We start from the raw sequence: 18992 nt of genomic DNA on the forward strand, positions 1-18992 counted from the left end.
TGTATTTCTCTTACCGGGGAGCCGGCGGCATACTGCTTTCTTCAGACTCTCCATCTTGACTCCTCCTTCCTACTTCCTATTTCCTCCTTGTCTCCTAGTCCCTCCTATCTTCCTTTCCTATTGGCCAACAGTGCTTTATTATTAACCAGTATGAGAAACATATACAGAATGACATCTCCCATCAAATAACTGTTGGAAGACAAATAATCAGTGATAATACGGAGTATATCCAGATTTTAGTTAATAAGATTATGAGTATGAGAAAGTAGTGTGTGTAGATTATGAGTATGAGAAAGTAGTGTGTGTAAGGATAAGGATTAAGTCTTAGATCAACTTTGTACAGTAGCAAGGAAGGGAAAGTTGGGATACTGTTTCAGAAAATGACCAATGGGAAGTAAAGGGGAAGGATTGGAAAACAGCAGCAAAGAAAGAAATAGGAATTGGGGGATATGAGATGGGCTAAAAAGTGTAATAAAGAATGGCTTATAATGAACGAGGTGGAGAAACACAGACGAGGATCACAAAACCCCAAGGAATATAAAAACAAGAGCAAAACCATTGTGACATATGCATGCAAGAGTGGAATGTAAGCAGAAAAACATGAGAAATAAAAAGATTGCATGCTGGTAGAGCAGTGCTGAGTTGAAGGGTAAGGTTCTCAGATCCTCCTGTTTCTGGTAGGCTCTATGAGGTGGTAGGGCCCCTGGCCTCTACCATGCCTTCTTCTAGTTCTGCAGATCTGGTGTATAAGGAACAGCAAGCCCTTCTTTCCCAACTGTACTGCTCCCTCCAGGGCAGTTTCCTAGGCAGGTTGGTATGGTAGCCACTGAGGAAGGCTTCCTGAATGGCTCCGGTTCTCAGCCTTCCTTCCTGTTTCTCTGCAGAGGTTTCAGCTAGCTTCAATGGACCATTTATAGATATTGTCTCTTTGTAGATCAAAAGTTCAGCATGTTCTCAATTGTTTTCTTTCACGAGTTTCAGCAGCAAGGTTCCTAGTCTGGTCCACTCTACGGTCTGTGGAAACTCAATTATTAAAGTCATTTTTTCTTTGAAGGTCACTGAAACAAATATGAATACTGAACATAAAATTAGGTTAATACATAGGCAAGATACCTAGATTAATGGCATTGTCTGTCAATAGCTTGCTGACAGACACACTTTATGCACCAGTAGACTCCAACCTGTGACTGAGGAAAGCCTGACCACACATTTGCCCTTTGGTTAGACATTGCTTGAAGCTCCTTCCCAGGGATGCAGTACTTTTCCCCATCACTATCAGATAGAGGTTGTTTTTGATGCAAGGCCCGCATAAAGGTAACACAACAACACAGTTGCAGGAGAAGGTAAATAGGAAGGAACACACTGGGAGTTCATTCAGATGGAAATGGTATGAAACACAGCAAGAAAGAGTTTGCTAAACTTAAGGATAAAAGATGGAAATGAGTTGTCTTCTCATTGCCACTTGCTCATCCTCATAATCCAAAATGCATAAATACTGACCATAATGGATTACATGGAGGATGACAATGTTCATCATGGAGTGGGGTTGTCCTCCTGCATTCTGACCTCGATTTATGATTATCTATTCAAGGGAGATAGTGGTGGCGCTCTGGCCCTGGGGCACAGTCATCCAGAGCAAGCTCAAGGAATGATTTCTGTGTACTTAGATGTCCATTGTGCATATATCCAATACGCCCAAGTCAAACACTCCAAGGTGCTATCAACAAAACCTTAGGGTCCTTTTCCAAGTTAGGTACACAGAGATAAGAGTCAGAATGTGAATGTGCAGGTTGGTGGACGTGTGTATATCGCTAAGTGCCAGTGAAATCTCCATCTGAATCTCCCTAGTGACCCAGCAATGGTACTGGGACATATTTTCCTTGTGTGGAAACTTAACTGCTCATTTTTTTAGGGCACATCAACTCTTTCAGGGTCCATTGAACAAATTAGCTATCCTTGGTCATTAAACTTGTCCCTATATGGCATGATGCTTTCACCTGGGATCGTATCATTTACCAGTTGCCCCATACTTGTTCTGAGCAGCAGACACACTTTCTTTGACTACTGCAGGAGAGAGAATGTGCTCATTTGAATGTCAGCAATTGTTCCTCAACCAGCATGCCTTCCTTTGTTAGACACTTAAGGCTCTTTAAGAGTTTGTCAGCTCAAGGCAGTGGCCACAGCTTCACCAACAAACCAGTGGCTCAGATAGATGTCTAGGAATGACACCATTTAGGGTATTTGGGACAGTATTTTGCTACTAAATATATCTTCACATTTGAAAAAGCCACAGTTAATTAATTTCACATTATTCTGTATTCTCCACTAACAAAGTATGTTATCAGGACCTATTTGAGGGCAATAGTTTGACACCATTTAAGAGCAGTTGGGAAAGAACTGTGTAGAAAGTTTGGGCTCTACAAACACCAGGGGATATTACTGGCTCTTAGAGTTGCAAATGGTCTGTCACTGTTGGCAGATTGTAAGGGAGACAGGATGAGAACTTCACCCATCTTTTTTGTCTGAAATTAATCTTAAAGAGTTAGGTGCCAAAATGGGCAAGGATCCTGAGAGGTGTGGTGTGGATCCTGAGGGGTGTAGTGTCCTCTCTCAAAGGTATTTAGAATAGTGTTCATTTCAAGCATGTCTGAGTCATTTGGGATCTTATAAAAATGCTAATTCTGACTCAGCAGGTCTGGGGTAGATTCAGGAGCTCTTCACGTTCACAAGTTCACAACCTTTTTGGTGATGTTGATGCTATTGGCTCATGTTGAACTATTATGGTTTTCTGCTATGCATGCATTCAATAACATGGTCTTGAATAAAGAGGGATATAAGGAAATTGGACAGTGTCCTGAAAAAGTAAATTTCAGATGTATCTTTAGTGCTAAAAATGTCACAAAAGATTAACAATATTTTAAATGTTGTGTGCATACATATGCAGTGTTTCTACATAGCTGAAGATTTTGACTGACATTTTCTGATTTCCAATGGTGTTTTATTAACCAACTCCGGTACTTCATAAAATTATAAGTGTTTTTTTTTTTCCTCGATTTGTTGTTTCCTTATGTTGGCAGATAGTTCACCAAATGTCAATGTCTGATTAAATATTCCTTCAAACAACTCATACGTGCACTGGTCAGTCTGTCCTGGAAGACTTCCATTCTTTAAGTTGCATACTGCCCTTGTGTCTTCATAGGTCAATGGCAAGGATCTGTCAAAGGCCACCCATGAGGAGGCAGTGGAAGCCTTTCGAACTGCCAAGGAGCCCATTGTGGTGCAGGTGTTAAGGCGGACTCCCCTCAGCAGACCGATGTATGGCATGGTCCCAGAAGTCCAGCTCATGAACGCCAGTACACAGACGGACATCACGTTTGAACACATCATGGCCTTAGCCAAGCTGCGACCCCTCACCCCTCCAGTGCCAGACACCTGTCCATTCCTGCTTTCAGACAGGTATCTCTCTTTCTCACCTTTATCTTAAAGCCGGGTTTGTTCGCCATTTAAAGCAGGCACTAGAATGAGCCAGACACCTCGGAAGTTGACAGTGCAAGGGACAGGCTCCCAGCTCAGAAGTGTCTCCCCACAGTGTGCTCTCAGCTGTCTCTGCTGCTGTCCTCCCTGGCCACACAGTTAGATGCACTATGGACTTTCCAAGGCACAGTGAAAAGCCAGGTTTTCCTTTGCTAGCCTTCCTCTTTCTACCCTTCAAGGCTCAGAGAACTAACTTTTCTCACCCAAGCTGCCAAAAGAGCCTCATTAAGACTCAGGTGAAAGTGACATGCTGGCACCATGTTCTCCTCTGACAGTCACCTCTTTGTCCCTTGCTTGTCCTTCCTTTACTAAAGAATCTGGGACACTGATTTAACTCAACTACAATTCTCCAAAGAAACCAATTACCAGATATATTGAGATGCAAACAAAGGGCCCTAGTTTTCACAGAGTAAACACAACAGCAGCAAATTAAAGGAATTTTCCTCCCAATCTTACAAAATTTAAAGGTGGGTATTTTATTTAAATGCTGTCGCCTGTCTGTTTTTTGCCCCATACATTTTGTTCTCTGTGTTAACTGATTTTCACACATTGTCCAGAGTTTGCTTCCTAAGAGCAATGGTCCCTTCAGGCTGCGTTTTCACTGTTCTGTCTCTCTCAGCTTCTATTTTGTAAAAATACCCACATTATTGTCCCAGCCTATTAGTTACTTTCCACAGCCTGTTTCAGTGAGCCACAGGTACATAGTGGGCTCGCCTGGGAACCCTAAAGAACAGAAGCGCAGCAGCGGTCTTCTCTCTAGCGAATTAATTAAGAAATTTTGGAGTGGACTTGAGCAACAACAATTTTTCAAACATTCCTCAAAGCAATTTTAATATACAAGCAAGTTTTTGAAACTACCTCTTGAGGCTTCTGCTTGCAAGAGGGCATAGGCTGTGGTGTATTTGTGTGTCTGTGTTTATTCTGCTACTACACAATGAGTAACTCTTGTATCAGGCATTGTACCAGGTACAAACAATGAAATGATGAGCAGCTATAAAGCCAGTAATCCCTAGTATTTATATTCTTCAGTGGGAATGAACAGTAAGTAAACAAACATGTGAAATTCATGAATACATCCCTACACACAGTAGCCTGGCAGAACATGCTTTTGTGTATGAGCAGAAAGTTAGCTTTTACTGTCTAACACATTTCAGGTAATAGTCCAGGTGTTTTACATGACTCCTTGCGTCCTCACAGCAGCTTTGGAACAGAGTGACTATATTATTACCATCCCCATGTTGCAGATGAGGAGACCCATGTGCAGGTGTTTGGCCAAGATAACATAGCAAGGAAGTTCCATATTCTGGCTTCTAATCTGGGTGCAGACTGACATTCCTTGAGTGGTGTGGAGAAATGCTTCCCCTACTTCCTGCAGCTATCAGCTGTGCTACCACAGTGTCCATATTTTCCTTTTAATTATTTCCTTATACTAAAATTGCCACTCTACTGTTTTCCTCATTGAATAGAGCAAGAATTAGATTTGTATATGAGCATATTTCTAGCCCTTGGCACAGAGCCTGGCATCTAAAAGGCGCTTGGGAAATGTTTGTAAAATGATTAAGGTCTTTCTTATGATGGTGTTCCCTTCTTACAAGCTGATAGGGCAAAAGGAACACATCAATTCCCCAGACAAAGAGTTGTTACCTTCCCCTTGTTTTCTGGGAAGGGGGAATGTATCTATCCAGGAGACAAGTAGCCAGGATTCTGCCTTGTACTGCTTTTGCTAGTTGTTCTCACATCGCTTAGCTTTAGTAGCCCAGCAGCCCTAGCCATAGTAAAAAGATACAGATGAGAATTTAATCTGGCCTTATAAGAGGACATTGACATAAGCCTCAGCATTTTAGACAAAAGATGGTCTATGACAGTTGAACTTACTGGACAATGTCCACAATGGCAGAGAGCTGTCACCAGGAATGTTTTTACTATTTGTGAACATGCCATTTATCAAAAGGGAGGGTTGGGTCAATGAGAGAGAAAAGTGGGGTGTAATCTTGAGAAACATCAATGTAGGCATACAAACACACACACACACACACACACACACACACACACACACATATATATATATATAGTTTTTGAGACAGGGTTTTCTATGGCTTTGGAGGCTGTCCTGGAACTAGCTCTTTTAGACCTGACTGCTCTCGAACTCACAGAGATCCACCTGCCTCTGCTTCCCGAGTGCTGGGATTAAAGGCGTGCACTACCACTACCTGGTAATGAGGGTTTATTTTATGGTCTGAAAAACAAGTGCTTTTGAAAATGCCATGAACAACCAGTTTGGACCTTGGGTCTTGCACCATAGTTGGTTGCAATTCTAAATGGAATATGCTTATGCAGCTATTGTCACACTCAGTGGAATGGAAGCAAGTCAGAGTACATGGAGCACCATGGACCATGGGAAAATTGACATTGGTGTCATTGCAAAATGGAACTAGAATTCAGAGCTTTCCCTTTAGCCTTCAGAAATAGGGCAGTGAGAGGCTTTACCAAAAGGGAAAAAAGAAAAGCAAGTGCTTCAATTGAAGCAATTAGATTTTTGTGCAAAGCTAAAAAGTCTAAGGTGAGATTCTAAACTCCATTTTAATCATGAGAGCAATCCTTATGATCCATTTCTGTTTTGCTGCTGCATTTCCCACAGCTGCCATTCTCTTCATGCAATGGGGCATGGATTTTATGAAGATAATGAGTGTGTTTCCAGCCTGCCCGCTGATGCAGACAGAGCAGAAGACTTCGAATATGAGGCAAGACCATTTCCTTTCATGTTTCTTCATGAACTTATGGTTGAGGGGTTTTGCATAACAAAGAAGTTCATTTAGTCTCAGAAATAGTATGTCTGCTGTCTGCCTAGAATAAGATCTTTGAAATAGTTTGGCATTAGTTATTTATCTTCCATATTTTTAAGGGTATTGCAAAATATCTGCTGTAGTATCAGCTTGAAAACTATTTGCTTACAACTTTATTGTTTTTTTGTGTGTACATATATGTGCATGTGTTTATGTATATATACATATAATTTAATGGCAACTACATTTACCCTTTTTAACATAAGTGAATTTCTGGAGTTTAGGAAGGAAATTGTTGTTTTCCTTGTGTAGTCTGGCATTAGTTAGTTAACTACATTTAATTAATTATATTCTCTTTCTCAAAGCTATTTTCTCTGTATTTTGATTCAGGTGTGAATTGGAAAGAGTGGTTTCATGACTGTTTTAGGGAAGGGGCAAACTATTCAGCGGTGGTTATACTGTTAAACAGTCATCACGTGGAATATAAGGCACTCCATGTGCAGTCTGTAAAACACTTCACAAAGCTCATCTTATGATTATTTAAAAACATTTCACAAAAGCTAGAGGGTTTATGCTGGTATTTCTTTACTTCTGCAGTCTGTAAATCTTGGATTTAGTATACTTTGACATTTGGAAATGCAGTAGATTGAAGAGAGGAAGATGCTGGCAAACAGGCAAAGTACCCATGATTATCTGCCCTTTAATGCCTCAGATGATGTCATACAAGTTCAGCGAAGTGTTCGTTCCATTTTACAAGCAGGAAATCCTGAAATCTCTTCCCTTAGGAGGATCTGAAATCAAATAAGTCCAGCTCAGTGAAGCTCACCTAAAGCAAACAGACGTTTATTTGAAATCTTTCCTCTGTAAAAGTCATCAGTAGTGGTTATGGAAGTCATTATTTCCCTGCACCTGGGGTTCTGAAAGATGTGCACCAACACCTAGTATCTGACTTTTGTCATTGTTGCTTGTGTTAAATTTTTACTTCCTGCTGTTCCTTAAAACAATTTTAGAAACTTGTTCACATATAGGCATGTACTAAAACTTCAATTACATTTCATATAAACATGAAAAAAATGACAGCATTGAGTCACCTATTCAAATAATTTAGCATAAATTGTTTCTCAGTTAATCCATATTGCGTTTAGGAGTTGGAATGGCCTACATGACTTCAACTTTTTACTTAGTTTGTGTCTTATAGTGTTATTGTATAGACCAATGTTTTGGGTAGGCCTGGGAGGAAGCTAAGCATGTTAACAGCAAAGAGACTTTTAATTAGTCAATATGTCATTGAAATACCATAATGCAGACAGATTTCCTTCCAGTTCTGTAAGGCCAATTGGGACTACTCATTGTAGTCAGTGTCTTGAGTAGATGCCACTATCAAGACAGTGACATTGTTAAACATTCAGACAAGCTGTCCATAGCCTGTCTCAACTAATCACACCACCATTGTAATTAATTTTTGTTGCTAAAGGTACCTTTCTGAATTATTGAAATAAAGTATCTTATGGCTCCTGGTGATGGTAGTACACACCTTAAATCCCAGCACCTAGGAGGCAGAAGCAAGCAGATCTCTGGTTTCAAGGCCATCCTGGTCTACATAGTGAGTTACTGGATAGCCAGGGCTACACATAGAGACCCTGTCTCAGAAAAGACAAAGCAAACACAGAATGTTCTTATGAATTTACTATGAGTTTTCATCTGTGAGAACACATGCACATGAGAACATCATACATCATTACAGATCAGGAAGGAGACACTGGCAAATGCTTGAAGGATGTCACCCAATCTACCAGAAAACAATTGTTCTACCCAGAACTCTTCAGTTTGCTATGGTAACACACAGAAGTGGCACACAGCAGCCCTTATGGCACATAAGGTTAGATTATAAAGTCTAGTCCATCCACTGCCATCAGCAGAGCCTGTCCTGAACACAGCTTGAGGGGGGGGGATCTAGAAATGCTAACCTTGTATTCATCTTTTCTGCAGTTACTGCTGGGCCAGAGAGCTGATGGGGGACAGGGGAGTGTGTTTATGTGACTAGCTGAGATGAACTAAATTGCTCTGGAGTTTCATCTGAGATTGAGATGGATATAACCACCAGGATTGAGCAGCATTTGCCAAGCATCCTGTGGTCCCAGAGACAACTCCAGTTCAGAACAAGAGTATTGTTTATTCTCTTTCTAAACAGGCATACATCAAAGAAACCCGAAGTCCCCACACATACATACTTGCATGTACTTTCACATCTTCATTTGTACCGAGGGACTCAGCACAGCTAAGTGTAAACTTGGTGGTGATGCTCCTGCCCTCCTGTCCTGGTACAGCTTAATTTCTAGGGAAGAGATGTGGACAAGGAACACATGCATGTGCTTTCTAGTGAAGGATGGGAGGGGTAGTGGAGAACAGTAAAAGTGGGTCACTCAGGAGGGAGAATCATGTGATTGGGACAAATTGTTCCTACATTATACATAGTGGTCAGGGAGTTACTTTCTCGTGAGATATTCAGGGGAAAGGAAAGATGGAGATGCATGGAAGAAACTTTCTGGAAAGTGGGAAAGGCAAGTCAAAGGCCCAAGGGGATTTGTATTAGCTTCTTTTATATTGGCATGCTAAAATATCACAATCAAGGCGACTTAGAGAAGGCAGGGCTTGTTTGAGCTTGTAAATTCAGAGGGATAATAGTCCTTGGCACGACAATGGAGTGACAGGATGGTGGCTGGAGCAGACACTGAGACCTCACACCCTAAATTGTAGGCTGGAAGCTGAGAGACAGAGAGTGGCCTGGGAATGGCAGAGTTCCTTAAACTCTCAAAGCCCGTCCCCAGGGACACATTTCCTAAGGGTACACATCCTAAGCCTCCCCAAACAGTGGCACCAACTGGAGACCAGGTGTTGCAATGCCCAAACCAAGACTATAGGGAACATTTTTTCAGTCAAACCACCACAAGACTTACAGTTGGGAGCTTAAGAAACAGAAAGAATCAAAAAGGCTATTGCTCCAGCTGAAGGCTACACTTGAGTGGGAGGAGGTGGGGCAAAGTGAGAAGGTATTGTCTCTAGTGGCCTTGGCCTTTGATTCTGAGATGGAGTTGTTGGAGCAGAGCAGGCCCTTTGTGCTGACCCCTGCAGCAGGATGGGCATGGCAGCGGAGGAGCAAAAGATTCAGCAAGGAAGCCAGTGGAGAGAGAGAGGTGGCTTGCACCTGGGTAGTGCTGGAGTCTGTATAACATGAAGCAGCACTGAGGCTGTGTCTATATATCTGTGTACTCACATCTTACCTGGCAGCTGTCTAACAATTCGCAATGTAGTATTTTTTTTCCTCCTGCCTTAAAAAAAAAAGAGAGAGAGAGATAGGATGAAATCTACAGAAACATAACAGCTGCCATCCCTTAATATGATAATAGATTCACTCTTTGCAAGCAGCATCCGGTTCTATATGTTGCATTCTGTGCTTGCTCAAATGTAGACCATGCAAGTATTTAGTCATGTTTTTATAGGCCGACTTATGACTGACTCAGACCTAGAGCTGATTATGTCTCTTCTAAGTACTATGTCTCTTAGTCCATGAATTATTGACCCATTAGAATAGAACTCGTCTAACTATTTTATAAACACATATATAGAGTATTTTAAACCAGCAGATCATTAAAATTGATAGATGACCATTGTCCCTTAGAGCCAAGACAGTGACTGTTTCTTTGGGGATGTTATAGACCATGTGTCAACATTATGGTGGCTCTAGTATGTTATGGATCTCTATGAAACTTTAATGACACCCACACCTCACCATGACCTACTGCTACTTTGCCTGGGCTTAAAATTCCCCTACTGCCCTACTGTACTTTGGAATGTCTCAGGGGACAAGTCTACATCAAAAGATTTGCAGCTTGAAATTTACTCTCTATAAAAAATGATGGCACTTGTTCTCTAATTAAAAAAGATATATGATTTTAATTTTATTTTTTGAGGGGTGGAAGAAAAGTACCAAATTTAAACATTGTACTAAAGAGTTCGGGTGCTCCCTGACAGAGTACCACAGAGGACAGGGCTTCTCTATTTTTGATGTTCATTTTTTTCCCCTTAGAGCCAGCCAAGGTTGAAATAAATCATAAATAGCCCTTAGCAAGTCAGAAGCAGGTCTCAAATCCAACCTCCACCAGAAATAATTTAAAGGAAAAGCCTCCAAGAAATATACCACTCTCTGTCTAACTCCTAATAAAGATGTGTTTGCCTCTGCCTCCTACAAGGAGGAAGCTGGGTTTTGTTGTTCTTTTGTTGTATTTTGGTTTTGTAGGATTTATCTTTAAATCTCAAAAGTCAGGGATGGTGGAAGAGTCAGAAATAACTAAAATTTTAGCAATACAACACATCTCATTGGAATACAAGGGAAATTTTAATCAACATTTTAGGACCTTCAGGTGTTTATAATTTAGCTATGCTAATTGAAATGACAAATACTCCCCACTGCCCATGATCAAGGAGAAGCAGCATACATACATCTGAATTAAGTCCTCTCCCTGTAACAATTATAAAATAGAAGGGGAATTTTGAAATTCATTGAACTGAAATAAAACATGGAAAAGAGAGACCAAATGTCTGATAGGTAAAATACTCTAGCCAGTGTCTAAAATTAAGAATAAGCATTTAGCATATTAATTATATTCCCTTGGCAATACAAAGTGAAAGGAAATGTTTCCACTGGGTGTCATTTTACAAGATGCCATTCTTGGTGCTGGATATATGCAGAATACTAAACAATAGCTATGAAGAATGCAGAATTTCCTTAAACACACAAACACACACACACAACCACACACACACACACACACACACACACACACACACACACACACACACACCAGGATTATCATTTACTAGATACTAGTTTTACTTCTAGACAGCTTCATGATTTGAATAGTTGCCTCAGAGAAAATTCTTCCCAGTGCACTGTGTAGTGCACTAAGTGTTTTTCTAGGTGAAAACTGAACTTCATCTGTGTCATAGTAGAGCCTCGGTAAATACATTATGATAGAATAAATGAGGACACTGAAGGCCCATAGCTGTCTGTATGGCCTAGCTTCTGGGGAGTTTAGACCCTCTCCCCCTCTTCTGTCTGTATGAGGACATTTAAGGGAAACTGGGCCACCAGGAAGTGACAAGAATATTTTCTCCCTTCCCAGCAGGTGTTTGTTCTTTGGGTCATTTGTTATGATACTTGTATCAGCTCTGATCCAGTGGGTATTTCTAAGGAGGAGATAAAAAATGATGTAAAATTAAAACACAGTTAAAAAATATAGCCATCATTACATAAAGTCACAAAACTCATACTCTGTATACATTTCAAAAATTTCCCACATGTATGTATGAGTGAGTGTATGTATGTATGTATATCTGAGATGTCTGAGTTATACTTATGGAACACATGTGGGGTTTCATGTGCATGCAAGTATGTGCACCTCCATGTAGAAGCCTGAAGTTGACCTTGCTTGTGCGATTATTCATTCCTAGACTACCCTTCTGGTAAGTCTCTACTATTGATGCAATTAGGAAGCAAACATCATTCCCTCAGAAGCAACCTACAACATCCTTGTCACTTAGAAGTCATCTCTCCTATATGAGCTTGGGCTCCTTATTCTGTATTCAGTTTCCACTCTTGAATTTTTTTTCCTGCCCTGAGTTCCAGCCATGTGCATTTATTTTTTGGTCTGTTGTTTTGTGAGACAAGGTCTCAGTCTAGCAAATGGTGGCCTCAAATTTCTAATTCTCCTGCTTCAACTCTGAGCTCTACAATTACAGGCATGCATCATATGGTTGTATTTTGTCTTGAGAGTTCTGGTGATTCTATTTAATATTAGTTTTATTTTTATGCTATGTGTGTGTGTGTGTGTACCTGAGTGTGTGGATGTGCTCCACTAGTATATAGAAGCCCTCGGAGATCAGAAGATGTATACAATGCCCTGAAATTAGTTCTCTATGGTCATGGGCCACCATGTGGGTACTGAGAAGAGACCTTGGTTCTCAGCAACAGGGCTTCTCCAGTCCCAGTTCCCAGTCTCTAGAACCTTATATCACCAGAATAGTCCTTCACAGAACCATGAGTCTAGGTGAAGGAGAAGAATGAATGGGACCAGCAATTTGAAATACGTGAAAATCTTTGCTTCAGCTAATCTAACAAAGTAAGCATAATTAAGTATATGTTCTTTGCCAGATGATAACTGAAGAATTTTTGTTACCATCTTCACAAGAAAGATGGTTTGTCATGAAACTTTTAAAAGAGTAGGCTCTGCAAATAGATGTTTGAGTTCATACAGATGAGACAGGACAATGGCCTAGTGCCACTAGAACCCCATGTCCTGGCTTCTTCTGAATAGTCCTGGAATATGACTAATATTTCAGGGCAAGTATGAATATACCATCTGTCACATTCAGATATATCCTAATTGACCAATACCTTGTAAGGTTGTTTTAATTTTCACATCTGTAAAGCTTTAATTAAGGCTGATGGTTTAGACTCATGCATAACACAATTTTAATATTACATGCAGAAGTCAGATACTTTTAATTTTAACACCCATGTTTATTAAAGTGAATTATTTTTCTAAATTGTTAGGGCCTATTAGGAGCAAGACAAAGTCTTCTTGGAGCATGATTATAAAATGAGGCCACAGGTTGAGGAGTCATCAATGTTATTGTGATTCTTTAAGCTTTCTTGCATAATAAAATTAGATTAGTATTGCTGTTGATTGGGTTACATTATTTTATAAAACAAACATGAAGTAAATCTATGTCTCACCTCACTGATTATAACAGCACTCAGCCTTATTTGAAAAGCAAACAGTGAAAGCAAATTGAACCTTCCAAGTTAGTTATTCAACAAGGTAACCATGGACACGTGCACTGCACTAGGAATCTAGCTAGAAAATGAAGATTCTATACATTGCCTGTTTAAGTGATATCTAAGTACTGACATTCTCTTTGTGTTTAAAGACACTCACATACTCGTGTAGAAGATTGCCTTGTATTCATTAAATGCATCTGTGAAAGGTTGTGTTTGAGTTGAATATTTGCCTATCACTTTTTTTCCCCATTGACTTCTTGTACACTCCACTTTCCCAATAGTGGATAAATGAAAACTGCCTTCTCTAATATGTATCAAGTATGTCAGGATTCCAGTGTTCCTTTCAGACAACATAGGATCTGTAAAGGGGAAGTAACAAGCAGTGTGGGCCTGGCTTTAACTCCATTTCTTAGATGGACCTTGGGGCTAATGTCTTGAACCCCAGTGTCCTACATGTGAGTTTCTCAGGGCTGACAGGGTTGGCTATGGACTCATTATTCATCACTGGCTTCTCAGAAGCCACCTGTGGCTGCTATTAGCAACACAAAACAAATGCATGGTCTAGTCTTTTCAAGCTTTACAGTATTTTGACATCAACATATCAGTCCATACCTCTACAGATATAGAGGTAAACTTATATGGTATAGAAAATACCCTATGTGCATTTATATATATAGAGGTCAACTTATATGGTATAGAGAATACCCTGTAAAATTTTAATGCCACTTACATGAGCACACATTCTGAGCCCAGTACCCCATCAATGGGGAATAAACAGCATTTCTGTACATAGTACCTCTGATTTGAGCTTTAGGTTCAGAGAAAATTTATGCATAACTCACATACATTTGCTAATTTCCAATGGTTGGTATAGTCTATAGGGATTATCAAACAAAAATGTTTATTTACATACAACACTTGGATTTTTAACTAAAAACTATAGAAAATAAATTTAGGGTTTTTTTTTTCCCTACCCTACTATATTGTCTTTAAAAGTGAATATTTGGAACCCTCAAGGCAATGTGATTTGGCTGAGAATAGTAGTTCCTTACTTCCCCCCTCCACCCCCCGGAAAGCACAAACCACTGATAAAGATCCTGGCTTGTGTTTGATTAGCAGTGTTTACTGTGTATTAAGTAATGACATATAGTGTAGTTTATTCAAACAAAGGGTGTGTCATTAACCAAAGATTATATATACTAAATGCCTTGTATCCAGTAGAGGCCTCAAATATAAACTGTTAGTATTATCATCTACCCTTGTACTGCCTGGGACAGTCATAGCATCTTATATGTGTGTCCTTCTTCTGTAATGATCTTCTTATTACTATGATTATACTATTGTGTTGGGTATTTGTTTTTTACCTACTTAATGCATAAACCTTTACCTATGTTTCTGAATTGTGTTCATGGGAAAAAGTTTTTCAGAACTAAAATTTGCATATTAGTGTAGATTATTAGCTTTCTCTTCAGAAAACTATATATTAAAAAGAATGTTTTCAAAATGTTAGATTCGGTTATATTTTCACAAGAGATATTAAGAGTGGTCTTCCTAATAGTCAGTGCCTTTCTTTCTCTTTTATCTGCTATTTGTGGCATAGTTCAAGAACCTAGAAGAAACCATTTTGAATGTTTTCATCACAAGAATAAAATATCCAAGGAAATAAATTTGCCCTTATTTGAGTATTATACAGTATATGTGTATATGAAACATTATGTGGTTCTCCAAAGTGTGTAGAAAATCTGTGTTAACTAACACTTAAGATTAAATTTTAATGGTTCTTGAATTAAATATTAAGTTTATGAAAGTAACACATTCCTATCAGGGTAGCTAGTGGGATTAACATTATAGATAATATTTTCATGTACCTACTTCCATATTAGCTGTACATGGAAATATGAATCCATAATGCGTCACTAACTAAAGTCCTGGGATGAATAACAATGGACTCACATTTTCAAACTGTGAAGGGTTTTCAGATGAAACCAGGGGTTGCTGCCAGATGAAGCTTTTTTCCTTCCCTAATCTGCTTACCTACCTGGTGTTGTTATTTAGTGATTCCTTCAACAGCACAGCTCTGTCACTGGGTACCCACTATTTATTGATTTTACCTAAGACTCCCAGTTGGGTATTTCAAGGTCTCTAGCCATTAAAATAAATCTTGTAGTGAGAATTCACTGCACCCATGACCTTGGAAAGCTGGAAATCACACCCTCATTCATGACACCTGACCTAGTCTTCACCACCCAAGAGAGTAAAGACCTTTACCTTCTTCCTTTTTAAGAGGTCATGTCAACAGGCAAGAAGCTCTCCCTCTATCAGGTCAGATAAGTTCTCTATAGCCTGGACTACATTTGCCTTCTATGTTTCCTCAAGAATAACCTGTTATAGTTCATTGACTTCAAAGACTGTTTCTTCACTCCAAGAAAAGGGAAAATTTTGCCTTCACAGTGCCTACTTATAACAACTCTCAGCCAGTTAACAGATATCAATGGAAGGACGTACCATACTTTATAGGTAGGGTCGCCCACACCAGAGACTTGATTGTGGCTCTGATTTCTTCCTGCCTTGCCCTCTATAGTCAGGAAGGTACCTCAGTTCTGCCTGGAGTATCTTTGCAGGCATCCCACTAGCTTCCTCTCTTCCTGCTTTGTGTATATTTTACCATGCCATCCATCATGCCATGTTGCTGAGGACTCTCCTTCCAGCCCCTTTATTTCTTGCAGCACTGCTCAGTGCTGTTTGCTAGAGGCATAATGAAGACCATGAGGTGGTAGGCTAGCATCTGTGTGTAAAGCCTCAATAACAATTCCATGTATGTTTTCAAATTTATTTTCAAATTTATTTATTGTTTTTACAGTGGTGTGAAATTTACAGTAGACACATTGTTGTTTTATATAATTACAAGTTTTACATCATTATCAGTAGCATTTTATTTCCATCCCAACCCCCACTTCCACAAACTGATACCCCAAAAAGGTGCATATTGCTTTAGTTGCAGCTTTGTGAATTATCAAATGTTCCACTTTGAAAACTACAAGCCTTTTGTTATGAAAGGTAAAGTCCATGGCACACAAAGGGTCTTCCTATTCCCTTCTTGTGTTCACCTCTTACTAACCCAGCACAACTTGGGATGCTATGAACATGTACACACACTGCCTATCATTCATCAAGAAAACTGTTGTCCTTGATCATTGTTATAGCTGTTTCCCTTTGACCGGGACAGTACTTGTCCTCTGTTCTGGTCTCAATTCTCTGCATCTAAATACCTTCCATGCAGCAGAGATAGAAATAGGAAGATAAAGAGTAAAGTATTCTTGCACTATTAAATATTCAACAAACCACAGCTGAAGCAGCCCTGCATCTTGACTTCTTGCTTCTATACTCTCTTCCACTTGCTGGAGTGCATGATTACGCTTTACCCTCACATTGAGTTTCCTTAAATCTCTGACCCCTGTCAGCAGGAAGGACCTTGTCTTCTGCATCTTTCTTCCATGTGTGAAGTACATGCTAGAATGATTTGTATGACTAATCTTAAATATACTTGCAAGCAAACAAATCAAAGCTATAAATCTTTATAGGGATTGTATGAGAGAATAATCTATTTTCAATTAAAAATCATAATTACACAAAAAAGGTACAATTCTTTAGATGTCTTTGTTTATTTTTTTCAGAAGTAATTTTTTCTTCAAACTATGAAGGAAAATATGGTCATATTTTCCTACTTGAACTCTGAAATTGTTGTTGAGTATTTCATTAAACATCAAAATTATAACACAAACACTCACAAGCCCATGACTGCCTCTTAGTCAGATAAGAGGGTGATTGATAACTGAGCAAACAGCTTTTTTTAGCTTGCTTTAAACCCTTGAAGAAGGATGTCAGTGACCATAAAGAAGTGAATAGATGAAACACTGGGTAGTGCTATTTGAAATGCAACAAGAAATATTCCATGATAGCACAAAGCTATCCATGACAAAGCCTCATGACTGAAGATGGCACACTTACAGCAGTGTGTTTGTATTTGGTGTTGGTGTAATTCACATAAGCCACTGTTTGCCATTTAACCCATGTTGTAAGCTAGAGTTCTGCAGAAGAATTTCTCAATAGCCAAAGTTCAAGTTGCACAGCCCTTTTGTGACCCTGCCTGTGGTTTCATGTGACTGTCCCTCAGCCCCACCCCCACAGACATTTACTTTTCATATTTCTATTTGTTTTTCAGAAGTCATTGATTTCTATACACCCCTCCCAGAGTGAAAAGACCATATTTTTATATTTTTGGTTGTTACCCTAGCCTTTAAAGGCTGACCCATCTCTCCAGTTCAGGAGACTGCAGTTTTTAAAGACAAAGTCCCACCCAATAGAATGTGGGAAAAAATTTAGGACAGAGCAATCAAAGCTTACATTTTAAAGTATTTTTATTGAAAATAGATTTTTTTCATATAGTATATTCTAATTATGACTCCCCCTCTTCCCAAGATTCCCCTTTTCTTTTTGTTTCACATTAGAAAAGAAATGAACATAAGAAATAAGATAAAAACCAACTAGCCAAACAAACAGAAAAAAAGAGACCTCCCCAAAGCATATGAAATATATATAGACACAAAGACATATGTATTCACACACAGAGAAATCCTATTAAACACAAAATCTGAAACTATAATATATAAGACAAAGACCTGAAGTGTGTGTGGTGGGACAATACAGAGTATTAAGTGACAGAAAATACCATTGAGTTCATTTTGCATTGGCTCTCTACTGCTGAACACGGGACCTTCCCTTATGTGTGGATTGTGTATTCCCAGTGAGACTGTTGGCAATAACTATTTTTTTCTCTACTAGCAGTTATCAGTTGGAGATAGCTTCTGGGCTAGGCATGGGGTCATGTGTCTACTCCTTTTCTGTGATCCCCACCTGGTTTGGACCTGTGTAGGCTCTGTGCATGCTGCCACAGTCTCTGTGAGTTCATAAGCATACGAGTCCTGTTGTATCTAGGAGGCATCGTTTCTTCCACACCGGTTCTTGTAATCTTTCTGCCATCTCTTCTAGAGTTCCCTAAACCCTGAGCAGGGAGGGATTTGATGGAGACATCCCATTTACAACTGATTGTTCCAAGGTCTCTGATACTCTGAACATTGTCCACTTGGGAGTCTTTGTAGTTCCTTCCATCTACTACAGGAAGAAGCTTAGCAGATGACTGCTGAGACACTGATCTATGGGCCATGAGGAGTCATTTTAATACTACGTTCCTTTAGCAAAGCAGTGGTATTTGGCTGTCTCCTAGACTTATGGCCCATCTAGTCTCAGGTTCTTGGCCACCCAAATAGTATCTGACATGGGTTCCATCTCATGGAATAGGCCTTAAATCCTTTCAGATAATAATTGTTACTCCCACAATGGTTGTGCCACTATTGCAACAGAATTATCTTTATTTTGTTTTGGTTTCTACCTTTAGCTTTGGATGTCCTGGAACTCACTCTGTAGACCAGGTTGGTCTAAAACTCGCAGAGATGTGCCTGCTTCTGCCCCCCAAGTGCTGGTATTAAAGGCATGTGCCACCACTGCCTGGCTACAACAGACTATCTTGCCAGAAGGTCACCATTGCAGATTTAGGGATTTCTGCCTAGGTTAGTGTTTATCTCCTCTTGTAGCATGCAGAGTGCTTTGCAGTACTATCAACATTAGTCAGTAAGGGTCAAGGTCCTAATTAGGCACGGCACCAGTTCAACTTCTCCGTGTTCAATGAGATATATAAATGTTGTTTTCAACAATAGGCCTTACAGTTGGTTTGGTAGAAGCATCCAATAGCCTAAGACAGTAGCCTTGGTTGTTTG

At 39.6% G+C, this 18992-nt stretch overlaps 1 protein-coding gene across 1 annotated transcript in view; it reads left to right on the forward strand.

Moving 5' to 3' along the window:
- The window catches only part of Pdzrn4 (PDZ domain containing ring finger 4), a 149035-nt gene that overhangs the window by 70119 nt on the left and 59924 nt on the right, over positions 1-18992 (forward strand). Inside the window, exons 2-3 of the mRNA XM_051189702.1 lie at positions 3200-3456; positions 6173-6275. Coding sequence (XP_051045659.1) covers positions 3200-3456; positions 6173-6275 — 360 coding nt within the window. The remainder of the gene's footprint in view (positions 1-3199; positions 3457-6172; positions 6276-18992) is intronic.

Source organism: Phodopus roborovskii, unplaced genomic scaffold (genome assembly GCF_943737965.1).
Source record: "Phodopus roborovskii unplaced genomic scaffold, PHOROB, whole genome shotgun sequence".
NCBI classification, from domain to species: domain Eukaryota; kingdom Metazoa; phylum Chordata; class Mammalia; order Rodentia; family Cricetidae; genus Phodopus; species Phodopus roborovskii.